The sequence below is a fragment of the Mercenaria mercenaria genome, chromosome 12 (assembly GCF_021730395.1).
Source record: "Mercenaria mercenaria strain notata chromosome 12, MADL_Memer_1, whole genome shotgun sequence".
In the NCBI taxonomy this organism is placed as follows: domain Eukaryota; kingdom Metazoa; phylum Mollusca; class Bivalvia; order Venerida; family Veneridae; genus Mercenaria; species Mercenaria mercenaria.
This window is the reverse complement of record NC_069372.1, coordinates 59992252-60008413: the sequence shown is the minus strand read 5'-3', so window position 1 is coordinate 60008413 and position 16162 is coordinate 59992252. Positions and strand designations below refer to the sequence as shown.

Genomic DNA, 16162 nt, shown 5'->3' with positions numbered 1-16162 from the left:
AAAAATGGTACCAGTAGCTCCCTTGCTTGGCACTCTGACAGCATTAAAAGGGAAACTGGCCTCTCATACCCTCATGGCGATGGATTCCATCAGAAATGAGGTGTCGAGAATGATTAATATAAGTTGTAGAACTTGCTTCATAATCGACCTAAAATAAATTAGTATAAAATATAAGTAACCAAGCAGAACCATTTGAACAAATTTGGTAGAGGACCACCCGAGGAACATCCAGGCCAAGTTTCATTCAGTGGTTTTGGAGGAGATATCATTTACAGAAATTGTTGATGACAGATGCACGCACGCACAATGGAGAATGGACACAGCGTGATCACAATAGCTTACCATGAGCACTTGGTTTGAAGCTCTTTCTGCAATAGACTGCAGACAGCTCTATATACAAGATAATTTAGCACTATTGTACATTTAAATATTTAGTGTTGTGTATCTAATCAATTGGTCTGAACCTTACTTCCAGCTACAATTACATTTAGTGTTCAGACCTGTATCTATATCTACCAACACTCTCAACCCAACTCTATACATCTAAACCATCACTCCCAATGTTTCAGTTCCTTAATTAAGTCATGTCCTTGTTAACTCCAATGTTAGCGTGCCCATCTGACTTACAGCCAAACTGTCATCAACTCTTTTCAGATGTATTCATCTTCTATATAAAAGCTCTGTTCCGGTTTATTCTCATTCTAGATTAATTAACATGTCTGTCAACTCTTTGTCTGTCACTTCAAGTTTCTTTGTTACATCCATAGCATCCGACAGCTTCACTGCAAGTACATGCTTACACTGAAAATATAATAACAATCTGTAATTTTCATTTCATAGACACCTCTGTGGCAAAATTCTTTAAAGCATTATTCCTTCCCTATTTCGGTTTTGAAAATCTTTCTTAGGGTGTAGGATATGGTTGACAGTTCTTAAAATCCAGGAGTTCACCTGCCCCTGAAATAATGTCTGAGAGGGGCTTGTTAGAACTTTGTCAATCAGCGAAAGCTGGAAAGTCCTAAAATGGCCTAAACTTGTGTATGTGTGATTCAAAGGTCAAAACCCAACAAAAAACAAAACAAGCTGTTCATCTGAATCTGTTAAGTTCTTTCAAACAATAACTATAGTTTGACAAAGCTGAGTGAGAATATTGGTATAAAGTGTTTTGAACAAAAAACAAAAAACGAGAAAAACTAGAAACAGGGAAGGGAATTACTGTTGGTGGCGGGTGGGGGTGTGGGGAATGTCAGAATACTAAGACAGCATTATCATGGGGAAGGTCCGAAGGCACATATGAAAATTAATTCAGTTGTGATGATGTAACAACTGAGATATGAGCTTGCTGAGAACTGCTTACAAGGTGTCTATAAACAATACCCATGCCGAGTCTCAAGACAATTTATGATGAATTCATGCATTAAAAACAGATAGGAACTTTATATAGTCTAAAAAATCTTCATGATAAAGAGTTATAGGGAATCGATCCCTATACAGTATCATGCGATATATACCGAATGAGATATACTATCGAATTAAAAAATGTGGTATTCCGGCATGTGCACAGAGCGTCTGACCTCGGATTTTTTGGAAGAATACGCTTTTTCCTTGTGCGTAATAAGCGTCCACATAACTTGTCCGAACTGCAACTTCTTGCACATTAGTACAAATATGTGCAGTATTGTTTCTATCTTTAAATTGATACAAACGCAAATTTCTGGGTAAGCTGATGGACTGTAACGATTCCTGACTGAGGCATTGCCTTATTTCATATTAAATTATGCAGTTTGCAGTATACAGTAGATTAAGATGAAATGGTGTATAAATACTATAAATACTTTTTCAGGATTGATTACGATGAAACTGCAAAGTTTGTCTTGAACCCATGTGTTTTAGTTAAATGAAAGCAAATATTTTGATTTTAATACTTTGAATAAAAGAAAAGGGCAACACTTGAAGTTATGCCAGGTTTTAGTAGACTGACCAGTGTTTAAGATGACAGATATCATCAGAATGACAGCTGGTATACTTCATTTAATCACCCATTTGTGTATGTTACAGACAGAAATTAAATTTCAGGCTGCCTCTTCAAAATATCATTTCCATATCTAGGTCACATCTAGCTTAAAATGTACCATGTGGGATTTTCCATGGATTTTTTAAGAGTAAACTTTTTGTATTCAGTACATTTATTTTACATCCATTGCATAAGAAGTTTTGGTAACTATTTTTAATGACAATTTACTGATTTCAAACCAGTGCACATTCAAACAGAAAGAAGATTGCAGCCAAAACCCACCCTCATAGGGATTCAAACAAGCCTCTGACTTGTTCAGAATGACCCCCTATAACACTCGACCTCGGCAGACTTACCATTGTATGTTCCTCTTTTTTGAGGATAGAAAATCTGTATGCAGGACAGGAACAGTAATGGTTGCCTTTAAAACACGTGTATGGTGTACCAGAACTTCCAACAACCTGAAAGTAGACAACACTGCCTGTTTTGAGTTAATGTAAACTTCTTAGGAGATGTATTGGCATTACACTGGCAAAAGATATAGAGAATATTTGTTTGTTTTAGTGTAAGATCGAAATATATTTCACCGAGTGAACACTATAATGCAATATTTTCACGAGTGGCGCAGCCACGTGTGAACATGTAAATTATGGTGTTCACGAGTGAAATATATTTCGATCTTACACTGAAACAAACAAATTTTCTATTTATTTTATAAATAGTTCTATTACGTTTCCTGATTTCTTTTACATTTCATTAAGAAAAACTGTAAAAATTTATGATCGTTTTATTATTTTTATACATCTTTACTTTCACGGAAGAATATTTTGCAAGGAAATTCCTATCATTTAAATAATTCATATCATTTCGCATTCAAATGTAGTTCCATACCAGTGAAAAATAAAAATGATATTTTCACTGTTTGAAACAGTGAAAATATCAATTTTATTTCACTGATAAATTTCAGTATTTCACAGAAGAGCATAAAATAAAAACCTTTTCATGCTGTCAACCTCATTTTCATGAAAATATAAAAAATTATATAGGAGTTTAAACTGAAAATTCAGGATACTCTTGTATATTCAGGATATACGTTGGTAATAGTTATAGTACGTGTGAGAGTGTGTTACCAGGATATATCAGAGCTAGGGTACATCTAGGGTATTTTTCTCTGTACAATGTCGAGGCCGGTAGGCCGAGACAGATATGTGCAGAGAAAAATACCGAGATGTACCCCTAGCTCTGATATATCCTCGTAACACACGAGCATTACATATTATAACTGTTTTATCGCATAGTTTTATCATTAAAATTTATATATTTTTTTCATTTAAATTTGTTTATTATTATTTTTACACTTTTGATTCCCTTTCTGGGCCTCGCTGACTGAAACACTAAAACTTCTGTTTTAGAAAATGTGTTCCCCAGATAGAAGTATCCAACAGATTTCTGCATTGGTTTTAAATCTTTGCATTTCATTGGCCTAACATATTGTAAAACTTGTTTTGTTTGTAAAAAAAAAAAAAACAAAGAAAAAGAAACATTTGAGAAATCTCAGAATTTCATATATTTCATGTATTTCTGAATTTGGCGATAACTAAGTCTTTGAAATTTTCTAGTTTATGTATTCTTTTACTTTATAAATGTAGGTGTTTGTGATAATTCTTTCTCTGTGAACTGTAAATTGGAGCTAAAATCTTCATTTTTTTAAAGGAAAAATTTATACTTCCTCGATAGGACCTGGCCACGATAAGAGAGAAAGTGTTGTGATATATATCGGAACAGTTTTACTGTGCTGATATATATCACAACAGTTTCTTTCTAATGAAACTCTATAGAGATTTCTGTGTTGATATATATCGTAACTTCTGTGTTGATATATATCGTAACAGTTTTGTAAAATATCAGCACAGATTTTGTAGTATTAATGTGTGTTACCATGTTTAACATACTGTAAAGATCAAAGGAAAATTGCCGCACTATGCGATAATTTTGTATATTTGAAACCCCTCCACTGAGAATTTCATGTTACATTCTATCTGCAGTGGAATTACTTCCAATAAACTTGTTACAGATTAACAATAACAACAATTAACTTAACTGTCACCAAAACAGAGTTTAGGAAATCTGCTTGATCATGCTATACTCTGGCTAACTTAATAAAATTTCAAAGGAAAACTCTTTTCCCTGTAGATCATGAGATCTTTGATTTTTAATTGTACAGTGGATCACAACACTCCCAAGCATGAATGACTCAAGCACTCAGGCTGACTAAAGCAATGTTGTGTCTCCAGTGTTTGGATTGCTTGAAACTCTGTATAACTGGAGCATTTTGCTCGTAATCTTGCAACTTTGAGTAATCAGTGTTTTAACGTTGTATGGTTCTTCTTGTTGATGAACAAAAATAAGACAGTTAATAGTACAGCTAATTCTGCACATCTTTAGGCCATTTTAAAACTGATATCAGCACTATTTTTAGAGTCATTTTAAAAAGACCCCTGTTAAGTAATATTAAAGACAAACCTTCACATGTATGGACTAGAGTCATTGTGAAGTACTTTATGCAAAAATCATTGCTTATATCTTAACCTTTACCCTGCTAAATTTCTATAATGAACTTGTCCATCCAATTTGGACAGTACCATTAACTGTTAAAAGGGGTGCATACCAAAAAGATACTGACTGAATGGCGAACAGTGCAGATCATGATCTGACTGCATGGATGTGCAGGTTGATCATGATCTACTCTGGTCACAAAGGCATAATCAATCGTGTCCAGCATGGTAAGGGTTAATCAGTTATAAGTTAGTAACTAGCTAACATCAGAAGTATTTTCCTGCGACCAATTGAAGAAATAATGACATCCTAATAAACACAGATTTTCCAATGTCAGTCTTCAGAAGCGATATAGACACAACACACTTTTGCAGTTAGAAGATTTAGCAGTTAACCAGTTATCAGTTTATATGTTTACCTGGTAGAGTTGTCTCCCTGCAGGGCATACAAGCAAAGACACACTTCTGTTGTCAACAAGATCTAATGCTGGTAACAAGGGTGCTTGTAGAACATTGCTCAGCCTGAAATATTACAGAACTCTGTTTACATAATACAACTGTACAATCATAAAGCTGCTTACTTCTTAGTCCTGATAGCAATGGCACCTTCATAACAAATAAAGGTTAAACAAAAATTATAACCTTGATTACTTTTTGATAGGGATGGGAACGAATACTGAAATCAATATTCGAATGTTCGGTTTGCCATATTCGAATATATTCGAATATTCGGCATGTTTTAATGGAATTTTTAAATCTTTATTAATTGATTGGCATATACACAATATATTCCGCTGTTTAAAATGTGAATCATCGTACGTAATAAGGCCTAAAAATGTTTGTTTCGGGTAACCCGATCATACCTAGTTAGACCCGCCGATCCTAGTGTTTTATTTCACGACTCTGTGTGTGAGTATAATCATGAACATATTTAACTAATTCAGATTTTTAGAAGAAACATTCAAATCGATTAAAATTTGGACCGTCGCAACGTTATCTAAAAATAGCAGGTGGTCCAATTCAAGCACGTGTCGCGCTGTTGTATTACCGCCGCCATTTTGAAAATTTTCAATCGGCGAGTAAAAAGCCGACAAACTTAACGAAGGCAGACTAAACCTCCTTCAACATGATCATATATTATTTCTTGATTGTATTATAAACTACTTCAAAATTTATTTCAAATACGGCCGATTGCCCGTGCGCTGTGGATGAAAACCGTTTCAGTGGACGGTATGAAATGTTAAACAAAATTTTGCAAAAATATCGCCAATATCTACAAGTTTGGTATTGTTTTTGAAAACAAAAATCTAAAATTTGTTACGTAAAACAGGCGCCAATATAAAAGGAACACAAGGTAAAAAGATATTACATTTACGCCTAGTGCAAACTGTTAATCCGTAACGATGACCCCTCGCTGTCAATTATGCATTGCAATTTTCTTGTTAATTGGACCAATTTACATGTATCACATTTACACCTGTTGCAAACTGTTAATCCGTAACGGTAGCCCCTGCCAATTCTGCATAGCCTTTTTCTTGTTAATTGGACATCTTTTGATATATGATAAACAAACACGACAGAACAAACGGTTTTATTCTGAAATATTCCAAATAAACTATACTTAATATACACTGATTTACAAATATTCGAATTTGATTTTCATATTCGAATATTCGGCCGATTTTCGAATATTCGAATATTCGTTCCCATCCCTACTTTTTGATCATTATGCTGGAGCAAGGAATTAAGGTGGCATGACACAACATTGTCTAAAACATCAACTCACTTTGGCCACACAGTCATAATCCCAAAGAAAGTTGCACAAGTGATGCTTATATTCAAGAAATAGATCAGTTTTTATGTGTATTATTTTTATGGAGCGTATCTGCTGTGTGCATAGGCCATATTTAAACATTCTGGATGTAAATATTACTGGACCATTGGAATGTATTTGAGCCTACATGATTTTCACAGTCTGGATACTCTCTTACAATTACCCTAATCATGAAAACCAAAGTCATGACCAGCCATTAATTAGTAATTACTCATCTTTACAATTTTGTTTTATTTTCATTTAACCCAATATGATACATTTTTTAATTGAGTATTGTAATCTCTAATGTAAAATAAATGTTCGACTGACAGTGACATCATAACGCACGTATTCCAAAGGCAGAGTTCTCTGATTCAATGCCTATCAGTATGCAATCAGTCAATGTAATTCGCTGCAAATTTGGATACTGTAAGAAAATGTGCAAACAACATAGACTTAAAAGGCTAGGAGATTTTTTATGACTATGACACTTCTTTTGGCAATATGCAACCTTTCAGCATAGAACGTTGGAGGAAGAACTAATGTACCCTCTGGGCATTATTAGGTAATGATTGGCACTGGATAGCTTCCACACATGGACCCGAGTGGGGTTTTAATCCTACAGAGATATGGTACAAGTGAAGTTGTCGCCCTTAACCACTCTGCCACAGTCCCCAAACTGGACCTCTGGTAGATGTTTGATAATATGTATAAGACTTACGCTGACAAGACTTCATCTGTCACTGCAATGAAAATGAAAACTAAAGCTCACATACAGGTTACAAAAGAACTGTGCATGCTTCTACATTTACATGACATTATTAAATATCCCTTATCATGCTGGAAACGACTGAGTCTGCCTATGCGACCAGTGTAGATCATGATCAGCCTGCATATCCGTGCAGTCTGATCATGATCTGCACTGTCCGCCATTCAGTCAGTATCTTTTTGGTAAGCACAATGGAGAATGGACTTTTAGCAGTTAATGGCAATGTCGAAAGTAAAAGATGGACAAGATTTAGCAGTGTAAGGGTTAAGGCTGGTGGCTAGCCTCAGAATGCAGCCTTACCACTGGCCAATTTAAAGACTGTTTAAACAAACAACAAATCAGCTGTTCATGTTTTGAGATGTATAACCTTTGACCCTTGTTTACATTTGCAAAGAAGTCCTAAAAGCCAGATGCCTCTTTATATTTAAAACTGATTAATACAGCAGAAATTAAAAATGAGTAATGAAAAACAATTTGTATTGTTTCAAGATATATTATAACTAAAACACTTTAGTGGAATTATGCGCATTTTTCAAGTAAAAATCCAGCTGAAATAGATGTGTACTGTATGTAAAAAGGGTGGAGGAAATTATAGCTTTTAGCCAATAAACTAAACTCTTCCTGTTACCAGTACGAAATAATAACTTTCCAAATATGACTTTCCTCATTTTGGCTGGGGCAGTCTTATTAAGAAAAGTCAAACTGATTGCAGTAGTTGCTTCCCTTCAACTTCAGATATCTCTACCTATAGGTAAGGGAGATCACTGAAGAAAAGAACTATTATTTTATTAATCCGATTTCTTTATTTCTAAAGTGTCAACTTCAAATACTTATGCGGCATTATTGTTAATGTGACACATTTAAAGGCACTGCAACCGAAAATTGCTTATATAGGACATTCACCAAAAACACACTATGTGCATTAAGATGCGCATAATGCCACTTTAAAAATTATATCCTGTCTTTTTATCTCTAAATGATGTGAAACTTACCTTTCCCTGTTTCTTGATAAACCCTTTTTAGTTCTTCAAATAACTGTCCTGTCACTGCTTCAAACACATCTACAAAATTGAAATATATCAACTTGAAATTACAATATATATAGTATGTTTCTGATACTAAACAATGTTCAACTATCAATTTTCCTGCAGTTTTTTTATGTTGATATTGGGTATATAACATATCAAATGTTTCTCACCTGTAATCTCTTTGAAATGTTGTTTTGTGCACAGTAAACGGGATAAAGTGTTTTTGACTATCATGCATATCATTGAAAAAACAACAACAGATTTTTACAGGATAATACCCAAGTACCTATCATGTGTTTCAAGGGAAAAAAATCATTATTAACTCAAGTACCACTACTTACATTGGCTACAAGGGAGACAATTCATTCTTTATTTGGATCCCTATCATGCATATTGTTGGAGACATTTCATTACTTGCCAGAGTAACACTGGTGACGATTAATTCATTTAACATATAAAGCAGAAATGTAGACAATACAATTATTCTTAACTTAACCCTATAGTTATTATCATTACATCAAGGGAGATAATCTAGTAATTACCTACTACATCTTTACCTGACTAGAGACAATTATTTCTGTCATGTTTATTAATGAAAATATTTTATACAACTATGTTCAGTGGCAGCAATTTATTCTTATCTGAGTTACTAGTCCATACAAATCAAGGGAGGTAATTCATTCCCTGTACATCAAGGGAAACAACTTTACCTTCACCTAAATCTGTCCTGTTCACTTGACATTTCCATGCAGTTAAACACAGGGTTTTTTCTTTCTGTTTTGGGAACATAGCCTATACCCCCAATATTGGGAATTTTGACATGTAAATGTTCCATATTGGGAAATATTCAGTCCCCATAGGATATATTAAGGATGTGTTTAAGCACTTTCTCATACACCTGTTTCACATTGTACAACCTCTTTAACATACTGCCATTACAAAATTGTCCATAATTTGGTCAGTGTTTATGCAATTTTGATGAATTTCTTTTCAAATGTAGATTGGGAATTTTTGCACTCATTTTGGGAAAAATACACACTTTTTGGCATTGGGAATATAGCCGAATAACGGCTATAAAAACGGCCGAAAAAAACCCCTGAAACAACAACAAAAAGTTACAGAAATGCAAATTTGAATTGCTAATAGCTCTTTACAGTAAAAATTGTGCAACAGCTAACACTCCTGTTTTGTAAATTAAATAAGACAAGGGAAGTAACACAGTCTAGAAAGTTTCAGACTAAGGGAAAGAACTTACGACCTGCCTGTCGAACATTCAGACTAGTAAGGGAGAGAACTTTAATACAGTGGCTACTAAATCGAGGGGGTGGGGGGGGGGGGGGGGGGGAAATATTCAAAATATAACAAAATTCATTAAGTAAAAAAGAAAATGTTGTAACAATCTTGCAATCAATAATTTCTCACCAGTTGCTTCAGAGTCTTTTGTATTTATATTTACTTTCTTCTCGCATTCTGTTCCTGGTTTTGAAGTATCCGCCATTGCTCCCGAAATGGTCTAGTCCTGCAGGAATGTCAGCTGAAATCTAAATCAATTTAGATTAGGAATTTGTTGATCGAATAACCCAAAAATGATAATGTAAAGAATCTATATGATTTTATTGTTTAAAGGTTGTATCAATTTACTTATTTTCATAATAAGTACATTTACTTAAAAAGCTAGATACACTATTTTTAACTTCTCTTTACCTACAGTAAAATGGACACGTCCAAAAATAGGTCACGATCTATTTCATCTGTCAACATGTCTGGCGAGTTTGAAAGTGTAGAAAAATCGCTCCAGAAGCACTTGCCACCGTCGGAATTAGCAGAGGTTAGGCGGATTTTATATGGAAAGGAAGTGAGGTAATATGTTCATGTGTTGTCATTCTGTTATTTTGCCAATATGCAGAGAAATTTGTGTCAGAAAATTTAGTTAGAGAGGCCCGTCCAGCGATATGCAGGGGCGTAGCCTGATTTGAAGTGATTCACCCGATGCCGCGGAACGGCTAGTGGAAGAGGGTGCTAGAGGTCTATCCCATCTCATACAAGGGACATCTAACAAGTGAGCTATGTGAGTGTGTCACTAAAGAAAATCAAAGCCGTCTAGCATCTATTTTAAAGGATGCATTTCAGAGTTGCAAATGTTAAATCAACTTTTGCATGTTAAATATGACTTCTCTGCAGCTCTTATTTTATTTTTGGTAAAAAATTGTACAATGACATCCAACAGGACAAGTACTACAGCAAGCTTCGAGCCAATTTCTACACATGTTGAGGATTTGTCAAGCCCTTTAATCAAAATAAATATAAAAATTATGCATTATACATATTTGTTAACTGATTCCAATGTATTATAGATCTAAAGCTATTTCAAGCATGTATACATATTATCATTTATGGGAGCATATTTAGAGGAGAGAGCAAATTGCAGTCAATCTGTTACTTTTCTATTATAGGTGACTTATTTTTTATCAGATATTTTAAATACTTTCTATCCCTCTGGTTTTATCATGTAATATTTCCTAAAAACTAAGTTATATTACACCATTTGATGTTAAAAATTAATTTTTACTGTTTTATTTTTCTTTTTTTTGACTCATTAGCCCAGTAAATTTGTGTTGAGTATAGACCAGTCATATAGCAACATCTGTGAATTTGCAATTTATATAAAGGAGTCATGTAATAGATAAATATAGAGTATATAGCAATGGAACAATAAATTATTTCTTTTACAATTGCACAGTGCTGTCTGAAATCCAGAGCACTGAATTAAAACTTTATTTGCTCAGTATTATTGACATTTCACTGATAACTATATTCTGCCTGTTTTTATGATCAGATTTCAAATGCCATTCAGAGAGTGAAAGTAGGTGAGATAAAATTTGAAATGCATGGACATGATTTCAACTGTTTGTTTATAAGGACCCACAATCTTGAAATCTCTGATAGCACTGGTAATATATGCAAGGGAAAAACTGTCTTGATTTAATGCATAAATATCTTTCTATTTTTTTTTTAATTAAGCTGCAAACAGGCCTTTTAGATATCAGTAAAGGAAGTACATATACTTATCATTATGCATTTAAAAAGTATGCATGTTTTAACCAGTTTTAATCAATTTGTATGCAACCAACAACAGAAGTCATATTCTTTCAGTTGCATCTGACTGTCTGCTCAAACAAGTTCTCAACAAGCCATTATAAATAAATTGATAATGTTTTAATTGAAAAGGATTTTTTTTCAGTAAGTGTTAATTTAGAAAACAAAAAAGATGTAGGAATTTGAAGAAATATAGGGTATGTGGGATGATAATCCAGCAATAAATTTATTATGGCCTTATAGTACATTTACCAATATTTACTCTGCTAAATTTCTATAATGAACTTGTCCATCTTTCAATTTGGACATTACTATTGACTGTAAAAAGGGGTGCTTACCGAAAAGATACTGACTGAATGGCAAACAGTGCAGATCTTGATCAGACTGCACGGATGTGCTGACTGATTAAAATCTACACTGGCCGAAAAGGCAGAATCAGTTGTAATTGTGGTGAAAACCTTCTAGGTAAGTGGAATGTAAACTTATTCTATTTTTGCAAGGACTATTAAGAATCAGCCACCTAGAAAGAAAATCTTGAAAAATAAATTTTCTAAATTTCACTAGGGGATACCTTGAATTAGTAAATAAATTTTAATGTCTACCAGTAAAACTTGAAAATAAATGTGCTACTTGTTAAAAGTTGTTAAAATACAATATATTTTATCCTTTTAGGTTTTTGAGGTTAAAAGTAGAATAGAAAATAACAAAATGTTGGATTTTGTCTCTTAAGTTTTGCGTCCGCACGCTTAATTTATGTCAATAAAAAACCTCCAGTTTTGAGATCCATCTCCAGCTGAAAAATGGCAAACCTCCAGTTTTGGGATTCTGAACTTATCACATGTATGAGTATGGTAGGTTATAATTGTGAAAAACTCCTTCATTATAAGTATGTAAGAATGTAAGATTACAACGTTTTGTTAGGTTCTAAATAGATGCCCACCTTTTTCAAAATGCAATGCCCGCAGGGTAGTTGATAAGGGAATACGGTATATGTTATATAAAGAAACTAAGAAAATGACTTTCTTCTGCTTTGAAGAAATGTGGTTTTAAAAGATTATACTGCATTTGTATTTTTTAAGCATGATTCTCTGCAAACATAATATTTAATATTTTGATTTTAATTTTCAGAACTTTGAAGCTCCCTGGAGATGCTGTATCAGAAGCTGATGAAAAGGACTTTGAGATTCAGGGTTTTGGGTTTGATGCTGAGCGAGAAGAGGTGCGGGCTCAGCGGGTTGTTAGAGTTGGAGCTATACAAAATAAAATTTTACTGCCCACAACTGCCCCTATACTAGAACAGGTAAGAAAATGATCAAGGTCTGACTTGGTTTGAATAAGGTTGCTAGGTGAGAACTGATACAGATATTATTAAAACTTATGGTTTAACCTTTTGCTTATTTTTTAATGAATATAATTTATATAACATATATGTATTGTAGTTAATTACATGATTTAATATAAAAAAAAATGCTAAAAAAAACTGTTTAAAGTTCAAAGTAAGGTGTCAGCCTAGTAACATTATGGACGTGTGTGTTGTGGGAGCCAAGGGTTTGAACTGAGTTGGGGCCTTGACTAATATTGTGACATTCATCATCAGACACCACTACCATTTTTTCCGACAAAATGACCTTAGAGAAAGTTTTATAAATTTCAGAAAGAAACACAATTTATCGTTAATGTTGTATGAAAAATCAGACTGTAAAAGAGGCTCCAAAGCAGTCTTTTTAAAGAGAATATACAGTTGGGACAAACCTGAGCCTCTACTCCTGTGAAATCAGCATTTTTTGTGGGGTACTAATTTTCCTGGATTTCATGGGTCATTCTACTAAAATTAAATCCCCTGGAAAGCATGATATACTTTCTGTGCTTTTAATCCATAAAATGTAGAATCCACATGGTCTGACAAAATAGCTGTTTTGGTAAAACCTCAAAATTTTATGTCCATGAAATGATTTGATTTCATAGTAGATAACAACATATATTTGAGGCGTTGATTGCATTTCTTGCCAAACCTTCTCAAGATTTACTTAAAATTACAAAGAAACGAAAAATGAAATCAAGTGTATTACTGTTCTTCTTTGAAATAGGAAACCACTTACTTTCAAAGTCAATCATCAAATCCTTACAACTTCAGTTTTGAAATAGATTTCCTCCTTTTTCAGTATAAACACTCATGAATGCCAAAACCCATATAACCCTACATTTACAAAAAAATAATATGTCATGAATGCTGGTAGTGTTACAGTGTAATGATTATTAAATTTCCTCCATTAAAAGATGGAATTGTAGTTTATAATTACTAAAGAAATAGAAAAGTGATAGAAAAGTGATGAATTTGGAGGAATGCAATATATCATTTAATGTACTTGTACTTTGCAGGTAGAATCTCTTCATAAAAGAATCTCAGATATCATAGCTGTTGCTGCGAAATGTGGGGTGAACATTATTTGCTTACAGGAAGCTTGGAGTAAGTACTGTAGATAGATTTGTTTTTAAAAATTTAACACAGGTTATGTAATTTTGGCCCGAGTGGCTGTTTAATTTGGAGCTGAATTTCAGTTTATAAATGAGAATAAAGCTTAAAGTTCATGGACTGATACAATTAAGGAAATAATGAAAATTAGTCCCCAATGAATACTTATGATTTTTATTGTACTTACTTAAAATCAGTATTCTTTTTATGCCATATGACCAATTTCTTGACTTGTTACTGTTACTAATCTTGTGCTTTACAGGTTGCTGAGACTGTGGTCAAATTCTGGTGTTGAATGAACTCCATCTTGATTGTTAGATGACTGTCATTCATACATCCATCTGTTCTGAATGTCCATCCATTGTCGATCTGTCATCTGCATTTTATTAAAAAAAAGCATCTCCTACTTTATCAGTAAGCCAGTTTCAAGTAAACACCACAGGAATGTTCCTTTTTTGGCCCCTTTCAGATTCCTTCCTTCATATCTAGGTCAGTCATGCAGAAGTGGTTGCCATGGCAACCAGAAGGAAAAATGTAGGAAACCACAACCAGTGTTCAAAGTAATTTCACACAAATATCCCTTGGGTGAATCTCTACAAATTCCTTCAAGCAATGTTGATTTGTTTTAAAACATTTCTGGCAGGGAGTGGGGCTATAATTTTTTCTGTAACTTTAAAAACATACTCCATTGGAACTGCTGGAATGGGGCTAGCTTTTTTCTTGATATGGAAAATTAAAAAAAATAATTTTCCACTGAAACTGCTGGTCCAAATTTAATATTTCACACCAATATTTCTTGGGTTTCCTTCTACTTAAGTCTTTCACTTTAAAAACTTTTCACCATTGAAACTGCTGGCCCGATTATTAAATAATTTTCACACAAATATTTCGTGCCACTTTCTGATAAAATCCTTCAGGTCATTGCACTTTGTTGAAAAACATGCCTGTCATTGGACTTGGCAGGTTTTTCTTATATGGCTATAGTAGAAACTTTGAGAATCTGCAGATTTAACTTTAAGATAATACTAAGAGTTTAAACTAATCTGATTTGTCAAAAATGTGTCTGTTAGAGGACATGGTCCCTTTTCCTATGGCTATAAGCATGTAGTAGAAGCTTTAAAAATCTTCTCTAATTACCCAGAAATGTTCCTTTGGTGACCATGTACCAAGTTTGTTCAAATTATTCTGGTTTACCAAAGTCATGGATACCAGAGGGCATAGTCACTTTTTCCCACATATATATAACGTATTTAGTTGAAACTAAAAATCTTCTTTTTGTTAGAAATTACTGGCCCAATTTTAAAATAATTTCACAGATATTTTCCTTATGTGACCCTGTCCCAAAATCATTCAAGCAAGCTTGGAAACTCAGGTGAGCGATAAAGGGCCATCATGACCCTCTTGTTTAAATTGATGGTGTTTATTACAGCTATGCCGTTTGCATTCTGTACGAGGGAGAAGCATCCTTGGTGTCAGTTTGCCGAGTCAGCAGAGGACGGACCTACCACAAAAATGTTACAGGAGGTTTGTTGATATTATCATTGCCAGGTGCGGCTTCATCAATGTTACAGAATAAGTGCCTCTTCCCTTATGTTCACTTACTCTTCACTACAAACATTGTCCATGCCAGGCACTGTTTTACTGTCATCAAATGAAAAATTATCTTAACTGAAAGTTACTAATAATGCTGACATGCAAAATTCCACTTTCTGCCAGACACTGATTTGGCCAAAAATTAAGTACTTATAATAACCTATTTTAGCTCACCTGAGCCAAAGGCTCATGGTGAGCTATTGTGATCACTCACCCTCCGGCATCTGTCGTCCGTAAACTTTTACTTTAAACGACATGGCAACTGAAAGGAAAAACTTTAAAAATCTTCCCCTCAAAAACCAGAAGCCCTAGAGCTTAGGTATTTGATGTGAAGCATTGCCTAGTGGACCTCTACCAAATTTGTTCAAATCATGACCCCGGGATCAAAATTGATCCCGCCCGAGGGGTCATATGATTTTATATAGGAAAGTCTTAAAAAATCTTCTTTTCAAAAACCCGAAGCCCTAGAGCTTAGATATTTGACATGTAGCATTGCCTAGTGGACCTCTACTAAATTGTTCAAATCATGATCCCGGGGTCAAAATTGACCCCGCCCCAGGGGTCACTTGATTTTACATAGATTTCTATAGGAAAATCTTCAAATTTTCTAAAAAAAATAAACCAGAAGGCCTAGAGCTTAGATATTTGACATGTAGCATTGCCTAGTGGACCTCTACAAAATTTATTCAAATCATGACCCCTGGGGTCAAAATTGACCCCGCCCCAGGGGTCACTTGATTTTACATAGGAAAATCTTCAAAAATTTTCTTAAGATAAACCAGAAGGCCTAGAGCTTAGATATTTGACATGTAGCATTGCCT

At 34.1% G+C, this 16162-nt stretch overlaps 2 protein-coding genes across 2 annotated transcripts in view; one reads left to right on the top strand and one right to left on the bottom strand.

Moving 5' to 3' along the window:
• Positions 1–488: 488 nt before the first annotated feature.
• Positions 489–9684, bottom strand: LOC123534329 (zinc finger SWIM domain-containing protein 7-like). Its single transcript, XM_045316536.2, has 6 exons — positions 9602–9684; positions 8144–8212; positions 7104–7125; positions 4989–5091; positions 2371–2475; positions 489–801 (listed from the first exon to the last, which is right to left on the bottom strand). Exons 1-6 carry the CDS (start codon positions 9675–9677, stop codon positions 697–699), a joined length of 480 nt encoding a protein of 159 aa, XP_045172471.1. The 5' UTR covers positions 9678–9684; the 3' UTR covers positions 489–696.
• A 219-nt stretch (positions 9685–9903) lies between these two features.
• The window catches only part of LOC123533838 (beta-ureidopropionase-like), a 42964-nt gene continuing 36705 nt past the window's right edge, over positions 9904–16162 (top strand). Inside the window, exons 1-4 of the mRNA XM_053520178.1 lie at positions 9904–10039; positions 12404–12575; positions 13655–13742; positions 15178–15272. Coding sequence (XP_053376153.1) covers positions 9939–10039; positions 12404–12575; positions 13655–13742; positions 15178–15272 — 456 coding nt within the window. The 5' untranslated portion in view covers positions 9904–9938. The remainder of the gene's footprint in view (positions 10040–12403; positions 12576–13654; positions 13743–15177; positions 15273–16162) is intronic.

Coding starts and splice junctions, on each gene's coding strand:
- LOC123534329 (XM_045316536.2), bottom strand. CDS start 9,677: ATGGCGGATACTTCAAAACCAGGAACAGAATGCGAGAAGAAAGTAAAT. Junction 5,092..7,103: donor ACAGATGAAGTCTTGTCAGC/GTAAGTCTTATA, acceptor GTAATATTTCAG/GCTGAGCAATGTTCTACAAG. Junction 2,476..4,988: donor CAGGGAGACAACTCTACCAG/GTAAACATATAA, acceptor GTCTACTTTCAG/GTTGTTGGAAGTTCTGGTAC.